General features: G+C 37.1%; 1 protein-coding gene across 6 annotated transcripts in view; it reads left to right on the top strand.

Moving 5' to 3' along the window:
- The window catches only part of LOC119524542 (zinc finger protein 596-like), an 89,663-nt gene that overhangs the window by 51,958 nt on the left and 11,919 nt on the right, over positions 1 to 25,786 (top strand). For 4 of the 6 annotated variants that reach the window (XM_037823220.1, XM_037823225.1, XM_037823222.1 and 1 more), the window contains exons 2-3: positions 18,021 to 18,107; positions 19,547 to 19,673. The exons of 1 other annotated variant lie outside the window; for it this stretch is intronic. In XM_037823220.1, the coding sequence (XP_037679148.1) occupies positions 18,096 to 18,107; positions 19,547 to 19,673 (139 nt within the window). In that variant the 5' untranslated portion in view covers positions 18,021 to 18,095. Of the gene's footprint in view, positions 1 to 18,020; positions 18,108 to 19,546; positions 19,674 to 25,786 lie in introns of those variants that run through there. One more of the 6 variants, XM_037823223.1, reaches the window with a different exon arrangement.

Here is a 25,786-nt window from a genome sequence, read left to right on the forward strand (position 1 = left end):
ATAAAAGTCAAGGGAGGTGAGAGTGAGAAGAACTCAAGAGAGACTGTCCTCCCAAGCAATTCTCATCTCGGTTTTTATTGAGGTTTTCGGGGTATGGAGTTGTGCTGGCACCCAGGGCCATTTAGAGAGACAGGAGGGGAGGCAGGACGTTCTGACCTTTATGACACAAAAATCGACAGGCAAGTAGAAAACAGATAAGCCTGGTCTTGGGAGTGGAATGTACTACATGCAGGGACATAGCATAGCATAGCAAGACATTCCCATCATCTTTGATAGTTGAGACAAAGGCAGTCTTCTGCCTATATGCATGCTGAAGCAGAAGCAGAGTTTACAAGTATTTTTATCCACAGAATTCCCACAGCTCATATTAGTCAGATTCATACAATGTGTGTCCTTTTGTATCTAACTTGTTTCACTCAGGATAATGTCCTCAGGGTTCATCCATGTTGTCATATGCTTCGGGAATTTATTCCTTCTTACTGCTGAATAATTTTCCTTGTAGGTATATACTATGTTTATCCTTTCATCTGTTCATGGACCCTTGGATTATCCATCTCCATTCCTTTGGCATATGTGAATAATGACACTATGAACATTGCTGTGCCAGTGTGTGTTCACATCTCTCCTTACAGATCTAGGTATATACCAAGTAGTTGGATTGCTGGATTGTAAGGCAGCTCTAGGCTTAGCTTTTCTGAGAAACCACCAAACCATCCTCCACAGTGTGTGTCATTTTACATTTCCACCAGCAGTCAGTATTCCTGTCTTTCCACATCCTCTCCAACACTTGTGTTTTGCTGTTTAATATCAGGCATTCTAGTGACTGAAATGATAGCTCATTGTGGTTTTGATTTGCACTTCCCTAATACTGTGTGAGTATACTTTTTAAATGTGTATGTCCTCTTTGGAAAAATGTCTTTTCATATCTTTTGCCCTTTTTTTTAATTGGGTCATTTTTCTTTTTGCTGAGCTGTGGGATTTCTTATTTTCTGGATATCAAACCTTTATCATATATGTGGTTTCTAAATAATTTTTCACATTCAGTTTGCTGCCGTTTCACCCTTTTGACAAAGTCATTTCATGCACAGAAGTATTCACTTTTGAGGAGACCCCATTTGTCTGGTTTTCCTTTTGTTACTTGTGCTTTGGGTATAAGGCCTAAGAAACTTACCTCTAATCACTGTGTCTTGAAGGTTTTTCTTATATTTTCTCCTGGGAGGTTTATGGTACTGGCTCCAATATTCAGGTCTTTGATCCACTTTGAATTAGTTTTTATATAGGGAGTGAGATTGGGGTTCCCTTTCATTCTTTGGTTATGGATTGCCAGTTCTCTCAGCACCATTTATGGAAGACTCAGCACCATTTATGGAAGAGACTGTTCTGTACTAGCTGAGTGGAATCAGGAGCCGTGTCAAAAATGAATTGACCAGAGATGTGGGGGTCTATTTCTGAACTCTCAATTGAATTTTATTGACCAATATTGCTATCTTTATGCCTGTACCTTGCTGTTTTGACTACTGTGGCTTTATAATATGCTTTAAAGTCAGGAAGTGTGAGTCTTCCCACTTCTTTTTCAAGATTTTTTTGGCTATTTGAGGCCCCTTACCCTTCCAAGGAAATTTGATAATTAGCTTTTCCATTTCTGCAGAATAGGTGTTCGGAATTTTTATTGCTATTACTTTGAATCTATAGATCAACTTGGGTAAGAGACTTCAATACACCTGTTACCATTTGCCAAATCTGCCAGAATGCAGTATACCAGAATTGGATTGGCTTTTACAATGGGAATTTATTAGTTACAATTTAGTTTTAAGGCCATGAACATTTCCCAACTTAAGATATCAGAGGAAGATACCTTCTCTTAGGAAAGGCTGTTGTCATCCAGGATTCCTCTGTTACATGGGAGGACACATTGTAATGTCTGCTGGTCCTTCTCTCCAAAATGTCTCTGAGCTTCTGGCACATTTTTCTCTAAACTCTCAGTGTTTTTGTCTTTCATCCTCTTACACAGGTCTCCACCTTGAGGGGCTGTGTTACACCTCAATTGAAATAGCCTAACCAGAAGATCCCACCCACAATAGTGCTTCCCCCACAAGAATGGATTAAAAGAACATGACCATTGGTGGGGTACATAACAGCTCAAAACCAGTACACACCCTTTTCAAAATACATAGAATATTTGGACAGATATATAAGGAGGTACAAGACTAGGATTCTTTAAACCAACTAGGCTTAACAAAGATACATAGAATATTACTATACCCAACAGTAGAATGTACATCTTTTTCTATAGTGCACATAGATCGTTCTCCAGGAGAGACCATTTGTTAGATTAGGAAACATCTCAAGAAATTCAAAAGTATTCAAATCATACAATTTGTCTTTTGTGACCACAATGGAAGGAAGCCAAAAATCAGAAAGAGAAAAAGGGAAAGCACAAATATTTAGAAATTAAACAGTATACTTTTAAATAGCCAATGTATTGTAGAGGAAATCATAAAGGAAATTTGGAAATATCTTGACACTGATGAAACTGAAAATAGGACATATGAAAATGTATACATCAAAGGTAGTGCTGAATGGCAAATTTATACCTCTTAATGCTTACAATGAAATGGAGAGAGAACTCAAGTCAGACACCTAACCCCAAAACTGGAAGAACTAAAAGAACAAGTGCATACTAAGCACAAAGTGGGCAGAAGGAAGGAAATAATAGCAGAGAATCTAGGGAAGAAAAAGCAATACAGAGAATTGACAAACCAAAAATTGGTTCTTTGAAAAGATCAATAAAATGAACAAATCTCTAGGTAGACTGACAAAGACAAAAAGATAAATCACAAATATAAATGAAAAGAGGGAGTTTACTACTTACCCGACTGAAATAAAAAGCACTGTAACAAATATTATGAAGAACTGTATGCTAATAAGATCACTTAGATTAAATGGCATTTTTTAGAAACTACCTATAAAGAACAAAAAATAGAAGGTCTGAACAAGCCAATTAGTAGTAAAGAGATTGGATCAAAATCAGTAACCTCCCCAACACAGAATGGCCCAGAACCAGATGACCTCACAGAGGAATTCTATCAAACATTCCAAGGCAATTCCAATTCTGCTCATACTCTTACAAAAATATTGAGGAGGAGAAAAAATCTGCAATTCATTTTACAAGGACATCACCATCATACCAAAGCCAGATAACTGTACCACAAGAGAGAACTACAGACCAATATCTCTTATGAATATAGATGCAAAAATCATCAACAAAATACTAGCAGGTCTATAGGATATTAAAAGGATAATTCACCAGGATCAAGTGGGATTTATCCCTTGTATGCAAGGTTTGTTCAGTGTAACAAATCAAGGGATACAGCACATTAACCTTATGAATGGGGAAAAAGCACATGGAAATCCCAATTGAGTCAGAAAAGTCATTGGACTTTTCTTCACAATAAAAACATGTAGAACACTTGTAATAAAAGGTTCAAGGTGATAAAGGGTGTATATGAAAAGCCCACAGCTAACATGCTACTTAATGGTGAAAGACTGAAAGTTGCCCCTCTTAAGATCAGGAAGAAGACAAGGATGCGCAGTGTCAGCACTTCTGTTCAACATTGGACTTGAAATTGTCTCTAGAGCAATCAGGCAAGAGAAAAACAAAGATATCCGAATTTGGAAAGGAAGAAGCAAGACTTTACTTATTTGCATTTGATTTGATTCTATGTACACAAATTCCTGAAGCATCCATAACAAAGCTCCTGAAAGTAGTAAATTGATTCAGTAGAGACTCAGGGTACTAGATTAACCCCCACAAATCAATATTTTTCTGCAGAAGGGATGAACAGAAAAATTGGCTAGAAAAATCAAGAGAAGTTCTATTTATAGTTGCAACTAAAGAATCAAACATATAGGAATAAATCTAACCAAAGAAGTAAAGAATTTGTACAAGGTAAGCTACAAAACATTGCTGAAAGAAATCAAAATCTGAAGGAAAAGGAAGGACATTCTGCATTTATGGTTTGGAATACTAAATATTAAGATGTCAATCCTGTTATGTCTGACAACATGGATGGACCTTGAAGATAATGTTGAATGAAATCATCCACACAGAAAAGGACAATCTTGTATTGTCTCACTGATCTGAAACAATTAGAATAAGGAAACTCATATAGTCACAATCTAGAATGTAGGTTGCCTTGTGAAGGGGTATTGATAGGGAATGGGAATTTAAGGTTTAAAATTTGCAAGGTTCCTATTTGGAATGAAGGAAATGTTTTCAAAATAAATGGTGGTGATGGTAGCACATTATGAATGCAGTTAACAGCACTGAAGTATGTATATGAATATAATTAAAAGGGGAAAATGTTAGATTGTGTATCACAATAAGAATTTTTTGAAAGTCCATAGAACTACAGTACACAGTGAACCCAAAGTTTAACCATGAGCTATAATTAATAGTAAAGTTATAAAAATGTGCTGTCATCAGTTGTAACAAGTGTTCCATGCCAATACAAGTATTAGTTATCCATCAGTATGTGGGAATCCTGTATTTAATTTATGATTTTTCTGAAAACCCACAGGTTTGTAATAAAAAAAAAATTCCTGTTACCAAAGGGAAGTCCTGCATCAGATGGCTTCACTGGTTTATTTTCCTAAATACTCCAAGAAAAACTAACACCTTTAATTCTGAAAACCTTCCAAATCTAAGGAATAAGTAACTACTTCCAACTCATTATGTAAAGCCAACATCATTCTAATACCAAAATCTTCAGAAAAACAAAATACAATCCAGTATCTCTAGTGAAAATAAACTGCAAAAACCCTCAACAAAATACTAGCAAAATCCAACTGCACATTAAAATTACTATATACCATCTCCAATTTGATGCCAGGAATGTATTGGTGGCTCAACATAAAAAAATCAATACGCCATATTAAAGGAATGAAGGGAATAAATGACATGGTGATGTCATTTGTCACAGAAAAGGCATTTGACAAAATATAGCACCCTTTCTAGATTAAAATACACAAAAAGCATTGGAATCCTCAACCTGATAAGGCATATATGAAAAACTACAGGTAACTTCCTAATCAGTGAAAGACTGCTAGATTTCCCCCCAGATCAGGAGCAAGAAAAGGATGCCCTCTTTCACCACTGCCTTTCAACATTTTACTGGAGATTCTAGCCAGAGCAATTAGGAAAGACAATGAAATCGAGTGAGTACAGAATGGAAAAGAAGAGGTACCACTCCCCCTATTCACAGATGACATGATTCTCAGTATACAAATAGAAAGAAGATCTAGAAGAAAGCTACTTGAACTAATTAATGGGTTAAAGTTCAATATAGAACTATCAGGGTGTTATTTTCCATCAATGAACAATCCAAGAAGGAAATGAAAAAAAATAATTAAATTTACAAAAGTAACTAAAAGAATAAAATATTTAAGAATAAGTTTGACCAAGGGATATAAAAGACTTGTGCAAGTCAACTGGAAAATATTGCAGAAAGAATTTAAGAGGAACTAAACAGATATCCCCTCTTCATGTATTGGAGTACCTATATGTTAAGATGCCAAAAGTACCCTGTTCCAGTTTGCTAATGCTGCCATTAAGCAAAATACTAGAAATTTATTGGTTTTTATAAAGATTTATTGATTACACAATCTTAAGGCCAAAAGTGTCCAAGGTAAGTCATCAAAAATAGGGTACCTTCACTGGAGAAAGGCAATTTGCATCCAAAAAATCTCTGTTATCTGGGAAGGCACATGGCTGGCATCTGCTCCCAGGTTGTGTTTCAAATGGCATTCTCCAAAATGACTTTGGGCTGCAGCTGCCATCATCAGGGGCCCACAACTCCAAACATGTCTAAGTATCAGCCTCAGCAAGTCTGGGCCTGTGTGGCTCTTTTGGAAGTGCTCCACTAACCAATCGCTGACCCTTGCTGAATGGCCAGCTCCATGGAAACAATCCAAAGGTATCACCTACAATTGGATGGGACACATCTCCATGGAAACAACCCAATTCAATGAACGGATAAGTTATCATGGGTAAATTTAACATTCTGGGAATGCTCGGGAATGACTATGGTTTATTAATTTGTGATAGGTATGGTAGGAACAAGTTCACAAAAAATGTGGTTGTCTTAGGTTATCTGTTTCTCTTTTTCCTTTACTGTATTATAGTCTGTATATTATCTTGGGGTAGAGTAGAAACATATTGGAAGTAATATAGTTATTTTTGGTTATTTGTTTTTTCTTATTGCTTTGTAATGGTTTTGTTTGAATGGTTTTTATCATTTTTTAAAATTTTTTGATAAAGTTAATTTTAAAGAAAAAAACAAAAAATATGCTGAGTCCTCATGTGGAGCTGGGGGAAATGCAGAGGTGTTGAGCTTCCTCAGCTGAATGGTTGCTGATGTTCTGACAAACATTGAGGACTGGTGAGTTGATGTGTTGAGGCCTCTGTCATGGGACTTGCCCTTAAGAACCCTATTGCTGCAAAGGAGAGGCTGGGCCTGCTTATAGTTGTGCCTGTCTCCCTCTGAATCCCTCTTTGTTGCTCAGATGTGGCCCTCTCTAGCTAACCCAACTTGGTGGGTGAAATCACTGCCCTCCCCCTTATGTGGGATCTGACACCACGGGTGTAAATCTCCTTGGCAATGCAGAATATGATTCCAGGGGAGGAATCTGGACTTGGCATTGTGGGACAGAGAAGATTTTCTTGACCAAAAGTTGGATGTGAAATGAAATGTAATGTTTCAGTGGCTGAGAGATTCTGAATGGAGTCAAGAAGTTACTCTGGTGGGCAGTCTTATGCAGTATATAGATAACTTTTTAGGTTTTAATGAATTGGATTAGCTAATAGTAAATACCTGAAACTATCAAACTATGACCCAGTAGCATTGACTCTTGAAGATGATTGTATAACAATGTAGCTTACAGGGGGTGACAATGTGATTGGGAAAGCCTTGTGGATCACACTCTGCTTTATCCAGTATATGGTGGATGAGTAGAAAAATGGGGGCAAAAAACTAAAGGAAAAATAGGGCAGGAGAGGGGATGATTTGAGTGTTTTTTTACTCTTATTTTTTTTCTTATTTTCACTTTTTCTGGTACAAGGAAAATGTTCAAAAAATAGATTGGGGCAATGAATGAGCAACTATATGATGGTAATGTGATCAGTTAATTGTATACATTGGATGACTGTATGGTGTGTGAATAAATTTTAATTAAAAGAAAAAACACCGTCAGTATCGTCATTTGCCCTTTGACCTGATGTGCCTTATTCCTAACCAGATCCATTTCATTCATGTCTGTAATTGAGATCTAAAACTCCTTTTCTGCTTTTTTGATAGTTGCTGTGTCAGGTAATACTGACATTCATAGCTGACAAGCTCTAACTTTGAGTTTCAGTGTCATACAGATACCAAAGTTCCAGAGACTGACCAGGTTATACCCAAAGAACGCAGAGTCTCAGAATTTATTGCTACCCATTAAAACTCAGGAATACGTGTGACTGCTGTAAGAGCTTACAATCTAGGGACCATTACAATAAGCATTTCCCTGATAAGCTGTGCTCTAAGATTCAGTTCTCAGAATTTACACATTATAGTTAGTCCGTATTAGTTAGGCATTTTAATGTTTGTCTTTTTGTTTCTGGCGTATTTCACTCAAAATGCCGTTCTCATAATCCAGTCACTTAGTTCCATATCTCAACGCTTCATTCCTTCTTGCAGCTACTCAATATTCTATTGTATGCATATGCCACAGTTCACCATTTGTTCATCAGTCGAGGTACCCTTAGGCCACCTCCATCCATTGCAAATTGTGTGTACTGCTGCCATAAACACTAGTGTGCCAATGTCCATTCATGTCCCTGCTCTCAGATCTTCCAAGTGTATAGTCCATAAGGAGATTGCAGGACCTTATGGCACCCACATAATTAGCTTCTTCTGAAACCACCACAGTGTCCTTCAGACAGTTTACACTATTCAAAGAAGGTAGAGATCAGGCATTTGATGTTGAAAGAGTATAGAATGTTCAACAAGATTGATTGTATAGATCTAGAAATGGATAACATAATACTGTGTGATGGTAGGAAAAATATAGTAAGTACATTGAACAAAGATTTCTGTATGTAAAGCTGAAAGAGGAATGCTAGGGCAAGTAGGTCACCAGAATGGAAGCATAGGGCATAAATGTAACGTTCTAAATCTATAATAATCTCATTTTCTGATACTAAATTAACTTCAATATTATACACAAACTGTTCCTTACACCCATGCATCCCTTTACTTATATGTATAAAATTACATGTTTATACAATACATGTTCAAAACCAGCTATTCATTATTTTATGTATTTGTCTTTTAGATTGGGTAGGAAGTAAAACATGGATTTACAAACCAAAATGCAATATACTGTCATTTGCATTTATCCCTGACTTGAGAACTTCATTTCTTCATGTGGCTGCTATCATTTGTATATTTAGCATCCCTTTTTTTACCTGCCTGGCGTTAAAACTCCCTCAGCTTTTGTTTCTCTGTGAGTATGAGAGAGTTTTGTCAGATACAGTGTATTTAATTGGAATGTTTAATTATCAAAGTTGTAGGTTTAGAGAAAAATTATGAAGAAAGTGTCCATACACCCACATACATGATTACCCTATGATTAAGAAAAGTCCTTTTTTCTTTTATAAAACTCCTATCTCTAGTCTGTAGTTTACATTAGGGCTGTTTTACAGTGTTTTGTGTTTTCCTTTTATTTATAAGCTTCTTTGGTTAATATTATCTCTTCTTCTTTGCATCCAACTGTTTGACCATAACATATCACGGTGTGGTTGTTTGGTATCCTGTTTGGTATTTCTTGATCATCTTGAATGTATATAAACAGTTTTTTCATCAAATTTGGTATGCTTTCAGCCATTATTTTTGTGAATATTCTGTCTGCCTCTTTCTCTTTCCTTTCCTTTTGTGAGTTCCACAATGCATATATTGGTATGTTTGATATCTGTTTTATGATTCAGCTTAAATAACGGGAATTTATTAGCTTATATGCTTACAGTATTGAGGCTATGAAAATGCCAAAAATCAATGCATCAAGGTGATCTTTTCTTCCTGAAGATGACCTTCCAGTGATCCCTGTCTCTTCTGCCACATGGAAAAACACATGGAAGTGTCTGATGGTCTCCTCCTTCTTTTCGTGGTTTTATTGCTTTCAGCTCCTTCCTCTGTGGCTTTATCTTTTTCTCTCTCTGTATTCATTCCATTTATAAAGAACTCCAGTAACAGGACTAATGCCTTTTAATCTTGGCTTTCTTGGTTTGAAAAGCACTTCCATGGTTCTGCCCTTGAAGTGATACTTCCTTCAGTCTGTCCTTCTCTGGCCCTTTTAGTCCAGCCTGGCAGTCCGTGCTGTCAGTGGGTCCATTCAAACAGATCTCACCTAAAGCTTGTTGGTTTTGTGTTTAGTGCACAGGGGACCAATCCATCAGACAGGATTTTTGATAGATCCTTTCTGTATTCCTGCACCTCCAATCCTGATTTACACTGAAATGGCTGACTGGATCCATATTCAGTTAAAGCCTTACATTGAGCACTATTCTCTGTGGACATTCCTTTCCTAAACTCATTATTTTTCAACCCATCAGTTTCTGGTTTCTTTGATCCCAATATTTCAGTTCTCAGCTCATCCCTTTCCTCTCACATTTTTATATAAGTTCCAAGGAGAAATCAGTCTGCATTTTCTACTCTTAGCTAAATATCCAAGCACATCACTTTTAAGTGCTGCCTGCCACCCAATATCAGAGCCCAATTTGACCAGGTTCTCTGCCATTTTAAACTAAGGATCACCTTTCCTCCAGTGTCCAGTAACACATGCATCATTTCCATCTAAGGCCTTATCAGAAGTACCTTTAGCATCTGTATTTCTATCAACAGTCTCTTCAAAGCAATAATAAGCCTTTTTTAAATCAAACAGTTTGCAATTGCAGCCTCTACCCTAACCCATCTCCAAAATTTCTGTATTTTTGCATTCACAATAGCAGATCCCCACTCTTGGTACCAAAATCTGTTTTAGTTTCCTAGGTTGCTCAAAGCAAATACCATGAAATGATTCACCTTAAACCCTGAGAGTGTATTAGCTTAGAAACTGACAATTTTGAGGTCATGAAAAAGTCCAAATCAAGGCCTCATGAAGGTGCTGTTTCTTCCTGAAGACTGGCTGCTGGTGATCCTTGGCTTCTGTGCCACTTGGTGAGGTGCATGACCACATCTGCTTGTCTCTCCCTTCTCTTTCATTTATTTCAGCTTCTGGCTTTCATTCACTCTCATTCTTTCTCTTTCTCTCCCTTTAATATACACTTTATAAAGCACTCTGCTAGAGGATTAAGACCCACCCTGAAAGAGGTGGGTCACACCTTAACTGAATAGCCTCATCCAAATGTTATAATGAGTCCACAACCACAGAAATGGATTAGATTTAAGAACATTTTTCTGGGGTATGTGCAGTACCAGTCCACCACATTGTCCCATAAGTTTCTTGGGCTCTGTTCACTTTTCATTTTATCTTCCTTCTGCTCCTCAGACTGGCAGGTATGAGCTCTTATCTTCAAGTTCACTGATTCTTTCTTTAGTCAACCCCATTCTTTTTTTATTAGAGATGTTATAGGTTTAGAGGAAAATCATAAAATATAGAGTTCCCAGATACTACCATATTATCCCCTTGCAGTAGTGTAGTACATTTCTTACAAATCAAGACAACATTTTTTAAATTGTACTATGAACTGTAGTCTGTCATTTACAATAAGGCTCACTGTGTTGTACAGTGTTTTTTGTTTTGTTTTATAAGTTTTATTTCCTGACTCACTTAAAATTAGTTCATATCAGGGAGATTGTACTTTTGTCCTTTTGTGTCTATCTTATTTCTCTCCACATGAAATCTTCAAGGTTCATCTGTGTTGAATGAATCAGAACTTCATTTCTTTTTATGGCTGAAAAATATCCCATTGCATGCATATATGAGACTTTATTTATTTATGGATGGAGGGATAGACTCTTATTGAAAGTGGTTTATTGAAATCTCTTACTGTTAATACCAAACTGTCTACCTCTCCCTTCAAATCTGTCAATTTTTGCTTCATGTATTTGGAGGCTCTGCTGTTAGATGCATATATATTTATAATTGTTAGGTCTCCTTGTTAGCTTTACCCCTTTATCAGTATTTAATGGCCTTCTTTGTCCCTTGTAAATGTTTCTGACTTGTAGTCTATTTCATCTGATATTCATACAGCTATCCCAGCTCTCTTTGGGTAGTGACTTCCATGGTATACATTTTTTCCATCCTTTCACTTTCAACTTAGTTAAGTCTTTGAATTTTAGTTGCTTATGTAGAGCATATAGTTGTGATGTGTTTTTTTTATCCTCAGTCTCTGCCTTTTGACTGTAGAATGAATCCATTTACATTGGAAAGAACTACTGGTAATGAAGTATGTTCTTTTGCTGTTTCACTATTTTGTCTTCATGCCTGTTCACCCTCAATTCTTCTGTTACTGCCTATTTCCCTATGTCTGATATTTTCTGTATTGTACCATTTTGAGTCTCATTTCCTTCTGAAAAATTTTTTCATTTGTTTTCTTTTTTGTTGCCATTGGGTTGAAATTCAGTATCCTGAATATATATCAATCATTTGATTAGATACCAACTTACATAGAATTCTATTTGGTTTCCTCCCCACATTTTGTACTTTTTATAGATTATATCTGTGTACATTGGACAACCAAAACAATTTGTCATTGCTTTTTATGAATTTTCATCTTAGCACCTGTAAGAAATAAGTGGAGTTGTATAACAAAAAATACAATACTATAGTACTGTTATTTGAAATTACCCATAATGTTACCTTTATCAGAGCTTTATGCTGTCTAGTAGGCTTCCTTTCAGGCTGAACTCCGTTAGTCTTCGTGTTAGGATAGGTCTTGTAATTACCTCCTTTTATCTGGGAATGTCTTACTGTCTCCCTCAGCAAGGAAGGAAGCCTTGCTAGATATAGAATTGTTGGTTTGAAATTGTTTTCTTTCATCACTGTAAATATTTCATGCTACTGCCTTCTTGTGTCCATGGTTTCTGCATATAAATTGGAAGTTAATTTTATTGGGATTCTCTTGTAGATAACTTGTTGCTTTTCTCTTGCAGCTTTCAGGTCCTTGGCATTAGACAATATGATTACTATATGTCTCGGTATGGTTATCATTGTATTGAACCTGTGTGAAGTTTGCTGAGATTTCTGAATCTCATATTCATGTCCTTCATTAAACTTGCATAGTTTTATGCCATTATTTTTTTGAATATTCCTCCTACCACTTTCTTCTCCTTCTGTTACTCCCCTAATGCATTTATTGTTATGCTCGATTGTGTCCCACAAATCTATTAGGCTCTGCCTGTTCTTTCTTACTTTTCCTTTTATTTTTCTTCAAATCCTTTAGTTTTTTCTCTGTTTTCCTTTATCTCTTTGAATATATTGAAGATCATTTTTTTAAAGTCTTTCTCCACTAAGTCCAAAGTCTGGTCTTTTTGGATGGTTTTGGGATTTTTATCTTTTGCCTTCAGGTGACCCATCATTTCCTGTTCCTTTCTCTTGGAATTTTCAGTTATACACTGTACATTTTAATAATTTAAACTGTCAACTCTGGGATTTATTTTCTTAGCTGTCTGTTCCTTAAGTTTGTACCTTGCTAGTTATATAAGATTATCTTGATTGCTAGAAGCTGATCAACACAAATAAACCAAGGCAAAAACCACCTTTCCCTTTCTGCAAATTGGCTCTGCTTTGGCTAATGGTCTCCTTTTGAACAATAAGCTCAGTCCAAGTCAGATGGGAAGTGTATGGTCCTCTGTCATATCTGAGACTATGTAGAGCTGGAGCTGGAGAATCTGCTTCTTTTCCTGGCCTTGGGCTTGCTAGATGGCATAGGAATTCCCCATTTACAGTTAACAGGATTTTAAATGAATGCCACCACTTCTCCTTTTGAAAGAGCCCTCGTCCCCCTCCTGGGTGCTGTCTTGTGATACTTAATGCAGAGTATCCTTTGCTCCAGGCTGCTTCAACTTGTTTCTCACACTATCCCAGCTGTCTTCCTAGAGCTTCTCTGGCCTCAGGACAAATTTTGGGAATATGCCCAAGACATGTTCCCAGACTCAGTTTCTCAGACTTCTACCTGAAAGATTGGTACTGACATATGTGCACCTCAGTATGCACACAGGGACCACTCTTGTCTTTGTGAAACTGAGCCTGGAACCCACAATGCAAATGCAAGTTGGTTGTACCCTGTATTGTGGAGGGGGTGAGGTTGGGGGAGTAGCAACTGGGTCAGGGGCATTTTCTTTGGCTTTTGAAGCTGTGTTTTCTTGATTCAGCACTTGGCTGGTTAATGCAGCCTTGTAACTGTTTTCTGTAGTTTTGAGGAAGGTTGCTGTCTTTAAACTTCCTCAGGTGCTTTTTCTGAGTGGGACTGAAACAATGGCAACTTCAGAGCTGGGCCACAGCAATGTGAAGTACCTGCTCAAAGGTACAGATCTGTGATCAGAAAACACACCTCCAGTGTTTGGAGGACCAAGTCTTTATGTCCTACCATGGCACCAGCAGGCTTCCCAGGAGCCCAAATTCCATGCCCCATTGCTGCCTATCATGATGCTGGGATAACAGGGATGGTAACTGCTTCAGGAAGAGTGGAACTCATTGGTATTTATTACAGTTTTCCAACATCTTCCTCCTGCTCTTTGCTGCATGTTGTACCATGTGCCCCAAGACTCTGGATTTTCAAAGCAATTGATTCAAGTAGTTCCTATCAGTTTGATCATTTCTTTGGTGGAGGGACTGATTCCTAGAGCTTCTTACTTCCCCATCTTCCCACAGTGACTCCAATCTGTTTTGTTTTTTTTTCAAATTTAGTTTTATTGAGATATATTCACATACCATACAGTCATTCGTGGTGCACAATCAGCTATTCCCAGTACCATCATATAGTTGTGCATCACCCCAATCTATTTTTGAAAAATTTCCTTATACCAGAAAGAATCAGAATCAGAATAAAAAAATAAAAAGGACACCCAAATCTTCCCCCATCCCACCCTATTTTTCATTTAGTTTTTGTCCCCATTTATCTACTCATCCATCCATACACTGAATAAAGGGAGTACGATCCACAAGGTTTTCCCAGTCACACTGTCACCCCTTGTAATCTACATTGGTATACAATTATCTTCAAGAGTCAGGGCTACTGGGCTGGAGTTTGGTAGTTTCAGGTATTTACTTCTAGCTATTCCAATAATTACAACCTAAAATGTGTTATCTATATAGTACATAAGGAGATTGTGACCTCTCAACTCCATTTGAAATCTCCCAGCCACTGAAGCTTTATTTTGTTTCATTTCCCATTCCCCTTTTGGTCAAGATGTTCTCAATCCCACAATGGCAGGTCCAAATTCATCCCTGGGAGTCATATCCTGTGTGGCCAGAGAGATATATACCCCTGGGAGTAAGGTCCCATGGAGGGGGGAGGGCAATGAGATCACCTGCCAAGGTGACTTAGAGAGAGAGGGCCACATTTGAGCAACAAACAGGCACTCATGGGGAGGGCACAATTATAAGCAGGTTTAGCCTCTCCTTTGCAGTAACAAGCTTCATGGGGGAATCCAATCTGTTTTTGAAACTCTGCAGATTTTTATTTTATTTTTGTTACTGTGATATTCATGTCTGTCTCATTCTTTTTCATACTTGCTGTATCTCCACTGTGTTTTCTTTGTGTTCATCTCTCTTTTTTTGTGATTTCCTTTCATTTTCATCCATGTTTTTCTTTAGCTCTTTGAGCAGTTTTGAGGATCACTTTTAAACAAGCTGGTATGTCTTAGTTCTGGTCCTCTTCATTGTTGGCTTCAAAACTCCTAAGAGATTTCAGTGTGCAGGTAACTTGGAGGCCCATTTCTTTATGGTATGCAGTACAGTGTGGGAAACATCTACATTAAATATGCAAATAGTCATAGGAAAACAACTGCCTGTTTTCTTAGAAAATTTTTTCCTACATATACATCAGTATAGGCTTATATATCGGTATTTTTTCTTGTGATACTTGCATCCATATTCAGATTTTAAATCTTGTAAAATTAGGGGATTAAAAAAAGTGTCTCCCTTGAATTCCTCTCAAACATAAATTCAAATTTTTAGTAAAAAAAATAGTAAAGTATGTAAAACACTGTGATAGGTACTTAAATTTTAGTTTTTACCTCTGCAAAAAGAGACTTTTAAAGTGACTTCCCATTTTATCTTGGGAGAGTTAGTAAACATCTTTGAAAGTTTTAGGAACTACTATATAGCCTCTGACCCACCACTTTCCTCCTCAATTTCCCATCTCAGTAATCTGTTTCATTTTGTCACATTTATGTCCATCACAAATATTCATATTTCTTCATCTGTTTATTTTTAATCCCAGCCTTCCTTCAGGGATTTCTTACTCCTTGTCCAAAATAGATCCAGGTTATAAAGAATGAGCTGCAAAATACTTAGTGACTAATTAGCTTTCAAAATCATTTGTTTTCCAACATTGTATGAGGATTTAATTTTTTTTATCTTGTAAACCCATTCAAGGTGAATAGGATCTGTCCCATGGAATGAAACCCTGATTAGTTTCAATATATGCAATTCAGGGTTTCTTCCCTGGAATGTATCACCCATTAGTTTTATTAAATACCTTTCCTTATACAAAGGGAATACAAATAGACATTGAATTCTGCCATAGAAAAAAGAAGTTGAGTAGTTCAGAAATTCATAGGGAGAGCAAAGTTGTACTATTCTGTTGAACTTGCCTCAGAATTGAGTTGACCTCAATATCCCCTCTTAATTTTGGACTCTGTGGAGTTTTCCAATCAATGAGATGTGAGCTGGCCTACATATTTCCATTTTATAAATACTATGAATTTCCATATATTATTGTATCAGAGTACTATTTAAAAATATTTAAATTTTATTCATAAGTGAATTTTTACTTCCCGGTTACTTCAACTCTAGAAATGTATGTAGAGAGGACAACATTGAGTCTTGAGATGCTCTAATATTGTTTGAGGAGTACCATGCAGAACACAAGAGGAAGGAATGACTAGAATAGCTTGAATACACCCAGGAAACTCAGATGTCAGAGAAGTCTAAGAGAAAGAAAGTTACCAAAATCAGGTCATGTTCCAATAATTCTTTAGTTCCCAGTTATAGTCTGAGACCCACAGACTTGATTTATTTATGGGGAGCTCATTGGAAATGTTTGCATGATTTATTTAAGAGGAATCCTTAGTGGTGTTGGTGAGTCATCATTTGAAGCAGTGTGAGAAAAGGATAACAGTGGTCATGCAGTTTGATTGTGAAAGGAGGAGCAGGATGTCAGGCATAAGAGAGGAAATTGTACAGGTGCATTTTGTTTCCAAGTAGAAGAGAAAATGAATTTGAGGGAATTGATTGTGACAAGAGAGGTTGCTGGTGAAGATTTCAATTTTAATCACTGGTATGGTTTCTGAAGAAACAGGAAAGACAGGTTAATCTGGGGTAACTTGCGCCTTCAATGAGACAGAAAGAATAAGTAATGGATTGAATGCAGGAATAATTGTAGAGATTTTATTGCTAAACTGAGGTGATTTGTCAAATTACAACATTCATTTGATTATTATGAGTTTAATCCTATCTGCTGAAAGAAATGTGAAATGGGAGAATATGTGAGATTCAAAACTGGGGCATGAAATGATTATAGAATGTAGAATAATGAATCAATTATCAGGATATATCTGAAAGTACTAGGAATCATGACTCTGCATTTCAACCTAAAGCAATAGCTTAGTAATGTGCTGTGTCAGATGCAGTAATGGACAAGGCAGGTAGAGTCACTTCCCATGGGGCTGATCTGGCAGATGCTCAGATGTTTATTGACTGATGAGGTAAATACTCAGAAGGGCCTCAGAAATACTGTTCTCAGGAAATATATGAGGGAAATTGATTTTCATCATCAGGGTTAGGATAAGGATTAAATTTTTAAAAATATGTAATTCTCCAAGTATATTTAATACAACCATTTTTTCCCTGGTTTTCAGGTACAAATGAGTAAGTTGATCCTACCTCTGTTCATGACACATTATCATTATTCATCCATGCAATGTATGCAATGATGTTTTAGAGGAGAATTTACATTATACACATCAGTTCACATATATAAATAAGGAAATATGGGATGTTGAAGCTGATGAAAAAGACTTCAGCTACCCCTTCACAGAAGTATCAGATTGAGTAAATAGATTTTCTCCCAAATCTTTTCATTCTGTATATTTTGAGTCTTCTAAGATTATGAGGCTTGTGGGACATGACAGTGACATTATAACCCATATACTTCTGGTATTTTCCAATGCAGGGGTTATTCATCCTTAGGTTTGCATGATGGGAGACATTGATCCTCCAAATTGATCAAGACCTTGAATAGGTCTACCCCATAATTAACCATAAAATTGTTTGATATCCAAATCCATTGGAGTGAGATCTAGAATTTAGTGTTGAGTACAGCGATGGATTTTGGAGAATCAATGCTAGTGCATCAACCAAGCATAATTATATCTGAAGAATTCCAGACTGCTTTCTCTGATGGTGGAGACTTAATTCCATATGAGACATGGGTCAGGAATTCCTGTTTTGGAAAGAGAATTATTAAAATTTCCTGAACACCATGGGTTAGTTAATACATAACACTCAGTAATTTTCATATCCTTATTTGTAAAATGAAGGTATTCATATCTTCATTATTTGCTAAAGAAGCCAGAACCTCTTATGTTTTGACCCTGGGAGAGGAGAAACCTCCCCCTATTTCTCTCACAGCATATTTTGTGTCCATATTGATTGGACTGGGTTTACTCCAAGGTGAAGGATTTGGGATTCATGACAGATGGGTCTGCAAATTGTGGTCAAGACTTGAGTCTGAAGGCTTCTATCTCTTTTCTCAGCTTTGCTCACCTACTGCCTGTCTAGTTGTTGAGTGAAAATCCAAAGGAAGACAGTTGTCAGCTGAGCTATTAACAATGCAACCACAGGTGAGTAGGGAGTTCTTTACCTGAAGTCACACCACTGTTGCCAGCAGATGGGGAGGTTTCTCCTATTAGCATAAACATTCTGAGTCCATTCATGAGCTATACAAGAATCTGAGCTTCAGTTTATTTATCCAGACTCTAGAATATTTATGGTAAATTTGGGCTCATCAAGATATAACCTTCCAAACATTACAATAGTTTGTTCCAGACTCCATTAAGTTTGTGTATTCTTTTAAGGGATGAGCATTGTTTTCGTTTTCTCACCCAAACTATGGCCTCATTGGAGAAGTAATGCCTTCATGGATCATGCCAGTGCCTGAAGTTGGCTTAGGTTTGCAGTGAACTTAGATGATAGAGATGAGTTAGAGCAGAAGTTAACAGTCAGTGGGAGGCTGATATTTCCACAGGTGCTTTCAATTAATCCAGCTCTGCATGTGCTGGGGTATAAGACTGGGCATTGTTGACCTGAGCACTGGAGAAGGTTTAGAAATAAAAGTAAATGAGGATTCATTTATTTATTTTCCCCAATTTTATTTTCTTAAAGTGTTGATAGAATATATTTGCACATTTTTTGAAATGTAGAAAACTAAAATTTTCCTTACAAATATTGTTCCCAGTTAATTTTTGTAAATCAACTTTATTCAAATTTTATAAATGGATGCAATGCATAAGAAGTATTGTTCCCTTAGGAATACTTGAGAATGGGGGTCTTCTACCACAGGAATGGTCAGACTAAGGTCATTTTTCACAACTGTCTCAGTGGTCCCTGACCTCTGATCACACAGCAACTGTAGTTAACATTATCATGAACAACTGAGTTATGTAGAATTGAGCGAGGCAGCACCTACTGATACAGAGTTATGTGTGAAATCTTTTCAGTTCTGCGGAATTCTAGATATTGCTTCAAAGTTCCCTGCTACATTAATAATTAGGCCAGTGAAATGAATTTAAGTAGAAACTGCATAACAATGTTAAACAGTGTTATAAATGAGAGAAAAGATCATCCAATTCAGTAATAATGTAACTCTAGTCAATTTTTCAAGAGATATATCATGGATATTTCTTGCTTTCTGATGACTATAGTTTTATGTGAAATTGGAAAATATTTAAGTTAATGGATACTCTAGAGCAAGTATTATAATCAGCCTCAGAAAGTCATGATGTCAAGTCTTTTGGGAAATTTCCAGGTTTATGTCACACCACATGTCATGTAATAATCCTTTACAGTGCAGTTGTATGTATTTAAAATGTTTGTGTTTGTGAGTGTATCTGAAAAGCAGATGGCAGTTGAGCATTGAGATTAATCTTACTGGACCTTCAACCACATGTTCAGCTTTATATACACAGTCTCTGCTTCCTCAGTGCTGTCATTTTGAGCATCACAAATTTGTGACTTTGTTAAGGATGGGCTTATGTGAACACAAATTTCTGTGATACATTAGGAGTTAATGTCCTTCAAAGATGTAAGTGTAGACTTCACTGAGGAAGAGTGGCCATTGCTAGACACATCCCAGAGACAGCTGTTCAGAGAAGTGATGCTGGAGAATATCAATCATCTGTTCTCAGTGGGTAAGTCTCTGAAAATTTACCTATCATTGATATGTAGCTATCAATCATCTTTGTAATTTATCTACTATCTATCTGTGTAGCTATGATCCAACATACATTTTTTTATTTCAAGTACCTGTGTCAACTTCCCCATATTGTTCTATAACCTTTTAATATTCTTTATATGTTTGTATTTTATATTGTAAATGTAGTTAAATTACTTTACATTATTTTTTATTGGTTTGAACCAATTGAATGAAATATGTTTTCTTACTCTTTACTTATATCTAATTCACCCCATACAATTTAAACTTCTTGAACATGACTTAATGTCTTTCTTGAATCTCAGTCCCAACGTCAAAGCAATGCTGGGAAGTCAATGAATAGTTTTTGAATGGATAAATAAGGGACTGTAAATTTTGAAATTTTTCTGCTCTAAGGGCTCTGCCAAGGTTTCACACGATAGTAAAAATACCACATATATCATGTTCCATATATAAGTTACATTGTTTCTGTGGAGTTTATCTTTTTTTTTTTAATCTTCATTTTATTGAGATATATTCACATACCACGCAGTCATACAAAACAAACCGTACATTCGATTGTTCACAGTACCATTACATAGTTGTACATTCATCACCTAAATCAATCCCTGACACCTTCATTAGCACACAAGCAAAAATAACAAGAATAATAATTAAACTGAAAAAGAGCAATTGAAGTAAAAAAGAACACTGGGTACCATTTTCTGTTTGTTGGTTTGTTTCCTTCCCCTATTTTTCTCCTCATCCATCCATAAACTAGACAAACTGGAGTGTGGTCCTTATGGCTTTCCCAATCCCATTGTCACCCCTCATAAGCTACATTTTTATACAATTGTCTTCGAGATTCATGGGTTCTGGGTTGTAGTTTGATAGTTTCAGGTATCCACCACCAGCTACCCCAATTCTTTAGAACCTAAAAAGGGTTGTCTAAATTGTGCGTAAGAGTGCCCACCAGAGTGACCTCTCGGCTCCTTTTGGAATCTCTCTGCCACTGAAGCTTATTTCATTTTCTTTCACATTCCCCTTTTGGTCAAGATGTTCTCCATACCACGATGCCAGGTCTACATTCTTCCCCGGGAGTCATATTCCACGTTGCCAGGGAGATTCACTCCCCTGGGTGTCTGATCCCACTTAGGGGGCGGGGCAGTGATTTCACCTTTCAACTTGGCTTAGCTAGAGAGAGAGGGCCACATCTGAGCAACAAAGAGGCATTTGGGAGGAGGCCCTTAGGCACAATTATAGGGAGGCCTAGCCTCTCCTTTGCAGCAACCATCTTCCCAAGGGTAAAACCTATGGCAGAGGGCTCAACCCATCAAACCACTAGCCCCCTATGTCTGTGGTCATGTTAGCAACCATCGAGGTGGGGTAGGCCAGTACCCCTGCATTCTCCACAGTCTTCTCAAGGGAGCACTATATATTTTTTCCCTTGTTTCTTTTTTTTTTTTTTTTCACTTTTTTTTCTTTTTTAAATCAACTGTATGGAAAAAAAAAATTAAAAAAAAAAAAAAAACATTCAATAAAAGAACTTCAAAGAGACCATAACAAGGGAGTAAGAAAAATACAACTAACCTAAGATAACTGCTTTACTTCCAACCTGTTCGTACTTTACCCCAAGGAAGTTACCTAATATAGCAACATTTCTGTGAACTTGTTCCTACTATATCCATCAGAAATTAACAGACCCTAGTCATTCCTGGGAATCCCCAGAACGTTAAATAGCTTATCTATTTCTCCTGGATTATTGTTCCCCCTTCCTTAATTGCTCTCTATTGCTAGTTCCCCTACATTCTACATTATAAACCATTTGTTTTACATTTTTCAAAGTTCACATTAGTGATAGCATATAATATTTCTCTTTTTGTGCCTGGCTTATTTTGCTCAGCATTTTGTCTTCAAGGTTTATCCATGTTGCCATGTTTCATGAGATTGTTCCTTCTTACTGCTGTGTAGTATTCCATCGTGTGTATATACCACATTTTATTTATCCCCTCATATGTTGAAGGACATTTGGGTTGTTTCCATCTGTTGGCAATTGTGAATAATGCTGCTATGAACATTGACGTGCAGATATCTGTTCGTGTGACTGCTTTCCGATCTTCCGGGTACATACCGAGAAGTGCAATCGCTGGATTGAATGGTAACTCTATATCTAGTTTTCTAAGGAACTGCCGGACTGACTACCAGAGTGGCTGAACCATTATACAGTCCCACCAACAATGAATAAGAGTTATAATTTCGCCACATCCCCTCCAGCATTTCTGGCTTCCTGTTTGTTTAATGGCAGCCACTCTAATCGGTGTTAGATGGTATCTCATTGTGGTCTTAATTTGCATCTAATAGCTAATGAAGCTGAATATTTTTTCATGTGTTTCTTGGCCATTTGTATTTCCTCTTCAGAGAACTGTCTTTTCATATCTTTTGCCCATTTTATAATTGGGCTGTCTGTACTATTGTCACTGAGTTGTAGAATTTCCTTATATATGCAAGATATCAGTCTTTTGTCAGATACATGGTTTCCAAAAATTTTTTCCCATTGAGTTGGCTGCCTCTTTACCTTTTTGAGAAATTCCTTTCAGGTGCAGAAACTTCTAAGTTTGAGGAGTTCCCATTTATCTATTTTCTCTTTTGTTGCTTGTGCTTTGGGTGCAAAGTCTAGGAAGTGGCCGCCTAATACAAGGTCTTGAAGATGTTTTCCTACATTATCTTCTAGGAGTTTTATGGTACTTTCTTTTATATTGAGATCTTTGGTCCATTTGGAGTTAATTTTTGTGTAGGGTGTGAGGTAGGGGTCCTCTTTCATTCTTTTGGATATGGATATCCAACTCTCCCAGCCCCATTTGTTGAAAAGACCATTATGACTCAGTTCAGTGACTTTGGGGGCCTTATCAAAGATCAGTCGGCCATAGATCTGAGGGTCTATCTCTGAATTCTCAATTTGATTCCATTGATCTATATGTCTATCTTTGTGCCAGTACCGTGCTGTTTTGACAACTGTGGCTTTATAATAAGTTTCAAAGTCAGGGAGTATAAGTCCTCCCACTTCGTTTTTCTTTTTTAGAGTGTCTTTAGCAATTCAAGGCACCTGCCCTTTCCAAATAAATTTGATAACTAGCTTTTCCAAATCTGCTAAGTAGGTTGTTGGAATTTTGATTGGGATTGCATTGAATCTGTAGATGAGTTTTGGTAGAATTGACATCTTAATGACATTAAGCCTTCCTATCCATGAACATAGAATATTTTTCCATCTTTTAAGGTCCCCTTGTATTTCTTTTTTTTTTTTATCTTCATTTTATTGAGATATATTCACATACCACGCAGTCATACAAAACAAACCGTACTTTCGATTGTTCACAGTACCATTACATAGTTGTACATTCATCACCTAAATCAATCCCTGACACCTTCATTAGCACACACGCAAAAATAACAAGAATAATAATTAAACTGAAAAAGAGCAATTGAAGTAAAAAAGAACACTGGGTACCTTTTTCTGTTTGTTTGTTTGTTTCCTTCCCCTATTTTTCTCCTCATCCATCCATAAACTAGACAAACTGGAGTGTGGTTCTTATGGCTTTCCCAATCCCATTGTCACCCCTCATAAGCTACATTTTTATACAATTGTCTTCGAGATTCATGGGTTCTGGGTTGTAGTTTGATAGTTTCAGGTATCCACCACCAGCTACCCCAATTGTTTAGAACCTAAAAAGGGTTGTCTAAAGTGTGCGTAAGAGTGCCCACCAGAGTGACCTCTCGGCTCCTTTTGGAATCTCTCTGCCACTGAAGCTTATTTCATTTCCTTTCACATCCCCCTTTTGGTCAAGAAGATGTTCTCCATCCCACGATGCCGGGTCTACATTCCTCCCCGGGAGTCATATTCCACATTGCCAGGGAGATTCACTCCCCTGGGTGTCTTATTCCACGTAGTGGGGAGGGCAGTGATTTCAACTTCCAAGTTGGCTTAGCTAGAGAGAGAGGGCCACATCTGAGCAACAAAGAGGCATTCGTGAGGAGGCTCTTAGGCAGAACCATAGGGAGGCCTAGTCTCTCCTTTGCAGCAACCATCTTCCCAAGGGTAAAACCTATGGTAGAGGGCTCAGCCCATCAAACCACCAGTCCCCTATGTCTGTGGTCATGTTAGCAACCATGGAGGTGGGGTAGGCGAATACCCCTGCATTCTCCACAGGCTCCTCAAGGGGGCACTACATCTTTTTTTTTTTTTCCCTCGTTTTTCTTTTTTTTTTTTTAACTTTCCCTTCTTTTTTAAATCAACTGTATGAAAAAAAAAGTTAAAAAGAAAACAAACATACAATAAAACAACATTTCAAAGAGATGATAACAAGGGAGTAAGAAAAAGACAACTAACCTAAGATAACTGCTTAACTTCCAACATGTTCCTACTTTACCCCAAGAAAGTTACATAATATAGCAACATTTCTGTGAACTTGTTCCTACTATATCCATCAGAAATTAACAGACCATAGTCATTCCTGGGCATCCCCAGAACGTTAAATAGCTTATCTGTTCTTCTTGGATTATTGTTCCCCCTTTCTTAATTGCTCTCTACTGCTAGTTCCCCTACATTCTACATTATAAACCATTTGTTTTACATTTTTCAAAGTTCACATTAGTGGTAGCATATAATATTTCTCTTTTTGTGCCTGGCTTATTTCGCTCAGCATTATGTCTTCAAGGTTCATCCATGTTGTCATATGTTTCACGAGATCGTTCCTTCTTACTGCCGCGTAGTATTCCATCATGTGTATATACCATATTTTATTTATCCACTCATCTGTTGAAGGACATTTGGGTTGTTTCCATCTCTTGGCAATTGTGAATAATGCTGCTATGAACACTGGCGTGCAGATATCTGTTCGTGTCACTGCTTTCCGATCTTCCGGGTATATATCGAGAAGTGCAGTCGCTGGATCGAATGGTAACTCTATATCTAGTTTTCTAAGGAACTGCCGGACTCACTTCCAGAGTGGCTGAACCATTATACAGTCCCACCAGCAATGAATAAGAGTTCCAATTTCTCCACATCCCCTCCAGCATTTGTAGTTTCCTGTTTGTTTAATGGCAGCCATTCTAACCGGTGTTAGATGGTATCTCATTGTGGTCTTAATTTGCATCTCTCTAATAGCTAGTGAAGCTGAACATTTTTTCATGTGTTTCTTGGCCATTTGTATTTTCTCTTCAGAGAACTGTCTTTTCATATCTTTTGCCCGTTTTATAATTGGGCTGTCTGTACTATTGTCACTGAGTTGTAGAATTTCCTTATATATGCAAGATATCAGTGTTTTGTCAGATACATGGTTTCCAAAAATTTTTTCCCATTGAGTTGGCTGCCTCTTTACCTTTTTGAGAAATTCCTTTGAGGTGCAGAAACTTCTAAGCTTGAGGAGTCCCCATTTATCTATTTTCTCTTTTGTTGCTTGTGCTTTGAGTGTAAAGTCTAGGAAGTGGCCACCTAATACAAGGTCTTGAAGATGTTTTCCTACATTATCTTCTAGGACTTTTATGGTACTTTTCTTTTTTTTTTTTTTTTTTTTGGTACTTTCTTTTATATTGAGATCTTTGGTCCATTTGGAGTTAATTTTTGTGTAGCGGGTGAGGTAGGGGTCCTCTTTCATTCTTTTGGATATGGATATCCAACTCTCCCAGCCCCATTTGTTGAAAAGACCATTATGACTCAGTTCAGTGACTTTGGGGGCCTTATCAAAGATCAGTCAGCCATAGATCTGAGGGTCTATCTCTGAATTCTCAATTCGATTCCATTGATCTATATGTCTATCTTTGTGCCAGTACCATGCTGTTTTGGCAACTGTGGCTTTATAATAAGCTTCAAAGTCAGGGAGTGTAAGTCCTCCCACTTCGTTTTTCTTTTTTAGAGTGTCTTTAGCAATTCGAGGCATCTTCCCTTTCCAAATAAATTTGATAACTAGCTTTTCCAAGTCTGCAAAGTAGGTTGTTGGAATTTTGATTGGGATTGCATTGAATCTGTAGATGAGTTTGGGTAGAATTGACATCTTAATGACATTTAGTCTTCCTATCCATGAATATGGAATATTTTTCCATCTTTTAAGGTCCCCT

This window comes from Choloepus didactylus (genome assembly GCF_015220235.1).
Source record: "Choloepus didactylus isolate mChoDid1 chromosome 11 unlocalized genomic scaffold, mChoDid1.pri SUPER_11_unloc2, whole genome shotgun sequence".
NCBI lineage: Eukaryota > Metazoa > Chordata > Mammalia > Pilosa > Megalonychidae > Choloepus > Choloepus didactylus.